Source organism: Corticium candelabrum, chromosome 2 (assembly GCF_963422355.1).
Source record: "Corticium candelabrum chromosome 2, ooCorCand1.1, whole genome shotgun sequence".
NCBI lineage: Eukaryota > Metazoa > Porifera > Homoscleromorpha > Homosclerophorida > Plakinidae > Corticium > Corticium candelabrum.
Genome location: NC_085086.1, coordinates 2,419,787 through 2,425,277, shown reverse-complemented (window position 1 = coordinate 2,425,277; position 5,491 = coordinate 2,419,787). Strand labels below are relative to the sequence as shown.

Below are 5,491 nucleotides of genomic sequence, written 5' to 3'. Positions count from 1 at the left end.
ATAGTGCTGTTGCATGAAAATATATGTATTGACAGACAGACAGAGACAGACAGACAGAGAAACAGACACACACACACACACACAGAGAAACAAACAGACAAACAGACACACACCGTGACCAGTAAATAAAACTAGAGAAAAACAAATCAATACACAAAATAATTAGTAAATTATATATTATTAAATAATGAGGATAAATTAAAAATTACAATAATAGATAGATAAGCGAAACCAAATAAACAGTAAACAGTTAAAATTAAGTTAATTAATTATATATCAATAAATAATTACAAATAATTAAATATTATTATAAGAGATCAATCACCAATCTAACAAAAACCTATTCCTATCTATAATGTAACCTCAAATAAACAGAATTAAATTAAATATATCACATAAGATATTTTCTTTACATCTTATGGCTTCTTCCATCATCTGTACCACATCAACATGACCATGTTGCTTAGCAACATCCAGTGGTGATCCCTTCTGACTGTCATACAATGACATCACGTTAGTGATATTGTTGACTGTAAAATATTAAAAATGTATCACCTTTTATGGTGAGGACTTGCTCTATGGTTTAGAAGAAAGTCAACACAAGAAACATGACCATTACTCGCAGCTAACCACAGTGGTGTACAGCCTTCATTATCATTGATATCAACAGACACACCAAGAAAAAAGAGCTTCTCTATAATAGTCACGTGATTGCATATAGCAGCATAATGAATAGCCGTTCTTCCCCACTAAAGAAAGGACATTGATAGTTAAAACAAAGAAAAATTATGTTCAAGTGTGTAGACACAAATAACATTTCATTCAACTGTCAACAAAAAATTAATAAAAAAACCAACCAACAATCGTAAGTAATAACAAACACACAAACTTGGAAAAATTCTAGACACCAAGTTGTGAGTGTGTAGTAACACATATTCTAGGTTGATATTTACCAACTGATAATATTCATACAAACTTAGTAATTACCCTAATTTTGTTGACAATGATGTAAACTCTATTAATGTTCTTCACGTTTTGCATATTGCAAAATAGAAAAGAAAATTTTTGATGACGTGAAAAAGAGTAATCATCATAAATTAGAATTTCCCTGATATTATTTAGTAGATTTCGTTTTTATAAAAGTGGAAATTAGAGATACTTGGAAGTCTCTCTCTATCTCTTGTTCTTGTCCGTTGCCCTTCATATTCTGTCTAGTCTCAAGGACGTTGCTGGTCCTCCAAATTTAGAAAGGCCAGCTGCTGGACTATTTTTCCTAAGACAATGTCTATGTATAGGTAACATCTATATAGCACGCTAATCATAGAATAAGTAACTTATACCATGGTCAAGTAAAGTGATATGTATAAGTGAGGGTACGATAATAACTGGAAGTAGCTTAGTGCACACTTGCTGTGTAATATACCTCATATACACTACCTGTATACTGTACTGAATGTGTTCGTGACTGGTTGCACGTCACGTGACCATATGATAATTAAACTGAGTATAATGTCTCAAGGGCCACTCCAAGCATACTTTACTATTGGGGTCTGCAATATGCCAAGGCCAATGGGTAGTGAGGCTACTGCTGGACTTTGTAAAACACTTTATGTCAAGTTACCTTATCATTACAGGAAGTCTGTTGTAGATACAAGTAAACTAAAGTTCAGTAAAACTGAAAGATTGTCCGCCTGTTGATTAGTAAGTCTGTGAAATGAAATAGAATAAAAACACAATATTAACAAGAATGAAGTTAAATATTTAAAATTAAAAAAATTACAGAGACATTCAAAGACAAGATCAGGAAAAATAGAGCTGACACATATCACTATATTTTTTCAATCCATGAACAACAACAAACAACAGAATATCAACTGAAACTCTCAATACTCAAACTCACTTTATCCTTCTTCAACAAATCTGAATGATGTTTGATGAGTAAATCAAAAATCTTCTCATTTCCATTAATCGCTGCCCAAATCAAAGCTGTCATTCCATACTACATACACAAGAATGTATTAATATCATAATTGCTCCATCACACTGTACACATGCCGTAGAAAAAAATAAAATAAAAAATTCTGTCAACGTGGTAAGACAATAACTACTGCAAATAGTTTCCACCAACAGACAAGTTGAATGAAATGAAAACTAATTAGATAAAAATATTTCAAGTTGTTTTACTTTTGATAATTACGATGATCAACCTCATACATCACATTAAATCTTCACCTAATATTTATTGAAAAGTTACAACACACAATAAAACAAGAAATACAAACAGATTGGTATACACAGAACAAACGATTCTTGACTGACCATCAACAAAACTCACACCAAAAAGAAGTTTCATCTCTTTGTTAGAGATAAAACGTTGAGTTAGTTGATATCTTATGATACGGGATACAACAACAAACATCGCACTTTCTTCACTCACACAATTAATCAACTCACTTTGGTAGCCTTATTCACGTCCGATCCACTTCTTAATAGCACCTAAATCATTTCCTTGTTATCGTCATGACAAGCTTGTATCAGAAGAGTCCAATTCTATTTTGAGATCAAATGACGTCAAGTTCATTTCATCATCCAATACACACATTAGAACTCACAACACATACCCCAGACCAACGACGTGTATTAACGTCTGCACCACTTTTAATCAAACGAGTGACTGCCTCCACCTCATTTCTCTCCACAGCATCAAAAAGTTGTTTGTTCATTTCTTTACATGCAGACACTTCCAATCTCCAAAATCACATTTAACTATAGGAAACAAACAAACTCTAACATCCCAACACTCAAATCAACTCGCAAACGAAAGAAAAAGTGAGAAAACATCCAACACTATGATCGACGTCATCTTTCTTTCTCTAGACTGTAGACACGGGCAACATTTGCCAGCGTGTGCAACCATTTTGGTTGAGGTAATTAAAGAGCAACGACGTCGTACGCTTACGTATTTAAACACATCAGTTACAATAGTCCACTTATCCTAAAATTATCACACAGGTGAAACATGTCCAAATATAAAGCAGCTAAGGGTTACGTCTATCAACATCGCACACACACACACACACACACACACACACACACACACACACACACACACACACACACACACACACACACACACACACACACACACATACACACACACACACACACACACAAACACACACACACACACACACACACACACACACACACACACTCACGCGCGCACACACACACACACACACACACACACACACACACAAACACACACACACACACACACACACACACAAACACACACACACACACACTCACACACACACACACACACACACACACACACACACACACACACACACACACTCACACACACACACACACACACTTCTCTCGTGCACTAAGAAATAGCTAAAGTAGTAGTACTAAAACAAAACCTACTTACTGCAAAAAAACCTTGCAACGAAATGATGACAAGAATTTGCCCGGGGCGTTTTCAGATCTACTTCTGCGCATGCCCTTTAAATTTGTCCCGGATAAGATGAAATTGTAATTGCAATTTACTTAACTAGATTTGTAAATGTCGTCTGCAACAATATGCCGTTGAGCAAGCAAGATGTTGACAGTCTCGTTTCAGAAAGGTACTACAACTCACTTACTGTTTATGTTGTTAAATGCGCGTAAGGACATCGGGAATCACGAGGCTTACCGGAAGTCTTACCATGTCTCGATTTGGAGGTGGCAAGAAGTGCCCCGCTTGTACCAAGAGCGTTTACGCGAACGAGGAGATTCTCTCAGCTGGTAAGAGTTGGCACAAGGCCTGTTTCCGCTGCTCTGCCAGGATGTGGAAATGATGACAAACCACATAATCACGTTATTAACATTACAAAACCACACAATCACATTTTGTTTGGTTGTAGCTATACAATTAGTGGAAAGTTTCTATAAAATATGAATACTCATACTATTACATAAAAAGAACCCCAAGTACCACACTGTAGATTGAGGTGTTTACTAGCCAATGTTCATCAAATGTTACTGCAAATTCCAAGTTAGGTCTTAATCTAATGTCAAACATGATAATCTGGGAAAGGGTCTCAATAGTGATATTAATGACTTGTTTACATCTGCAATCTCTGACCTAGAAACTAGTAAAAGTTTGGCGACCAACGGTTCCTCTAGGTGGCCATTTTTCGAACCCTGTATCACTCACAAAATTTGCTACTTAGCACTAAAGCAGATGTACTAAATAAAGGTTATCTTAATTATTATTCAAAAACATAATTTAGACAGAACAACTAACGTTTGCCAACACAGTCTAATTACTAGAATCTGCTAGAGTTATACAAATTCACTACAAAACATTTTCAATCAGCCTTAGTCGACTGTGACCGTATGTACAATGCCCAATGAAGGTAAGACCACTTACCTGAAAGCTGTAGAACCCAACAAGTGCGCTCATACTGTGACCGAGATTATGTCCCGTAGGTCCATCACCTTTCTCACCGCCCTGCAACAGAAAAACTGAAGAGACAAAACCGGATATTCAGTGGCATAAACATACAAAGCGAACCTTTCAACTAACATGACTAACGTCTCAATTCGTCTTGTAGAAACGCGATGAAAGAGACTGACAGAGATATGATCACGGATGTCCAATTATTGTCTCTCACATTTCACGTTCTGCCGTAGCAACAGTACGATGAGCACCAACATCACCCTGTAGGTCTAGTATTAGCCTCGGCCTCCCAGACCCGTGTAGCGCTGATACAAAATCGTCTTCCACGGGTCTGGGATGGTACCGCCTCTTCTCAATATATTGCGGTTGGTCCTAGGACCAGCATTAGTGTTCAGTTTCATAATGCATACCTTTCCAATTACAGCTGTAATCAACGAAGACATCTCATGCATAGCTGCCGTCTACCAAAGACTACACTGTACACAAACGACGACTTGTAGTGCGCTCTTCACGCAAACTCACGTCCCTACACGTCGTGGTTTGTATTCTGCGCCTGTCAACGGCAGTAACGACACCTAGCAGAGCCGTTTGTTCGAACCGATGCTCCGACATGTACACTAGCCAGCCAGCTGCGTTGTCAACGACTTCATGATCACGTCTAGTACACAGAGTCTTGCGGAGAATTCACGGCGAAGTTTTGTCGCGATTTCGCGGCAAGTCGCATCGAATCCGGACGATCGAGTCACAGCGGATGCGCGCATCGCGAATTTTCATCGCGAATTCGAAGCTCCACGAGCGACTAGCAGCTACTCGCAGCGGATTCACGGCGATCAGACACATGCCGATCGCGTCCGCGGTACCACTAGTACAAGAAAGTGCTTCCTAACGTCCCGTTCGCGTTCCCTACTAACACACAAATGATAAAACCGTAGCTACTGTAAACACAAAGGTACCCGTGCAGCAGGATGCGACACGATGTTCTAGCGCGACATGTCTTCGTCGTTCTTGTATTACGGCCGTAATTAGAAAGGTATGCAT

The 5,491-nt window shown here is 38.2% G+C and overlaps 1 protein-coding gene across 1 annotated transcript; it reads right to left on the bottom strand.

Moving 5' to 3' along the window:
- Nucleotides 1–321: 321 nt before the first annotated feature.
- On the bottom strand, nucleotides 322–2,760 carry LOC134198377 (myotrophin-like). The gene is made up of 6 exons (XM_062667754.1): nucleotides 2,622–2,760; nucleotides 2,455–2,550; nucleotides 1,901–1,999; nucleotides 556–749; nucleotides 414–493; nucleotides 322–350 (listed from the first exon to the last, which is right to left on the bottom strand). The coding sequence occupies exons 3-6, from the start codon at nucleotides 1,991–1,993 to the stop codon at nucleotides 322–324; spliced, it is 396 nt and encodes a 131-aa protein (XP_062523738.1). The 5' UTR covers nucleotides 1,994–1,999; nucleotides 2,455–2,550; nucleotides 2,622–2,760.
- Between the last annotated feature and the right edge of the window lie 2,731 nt (nucleotides 2,761–5,491).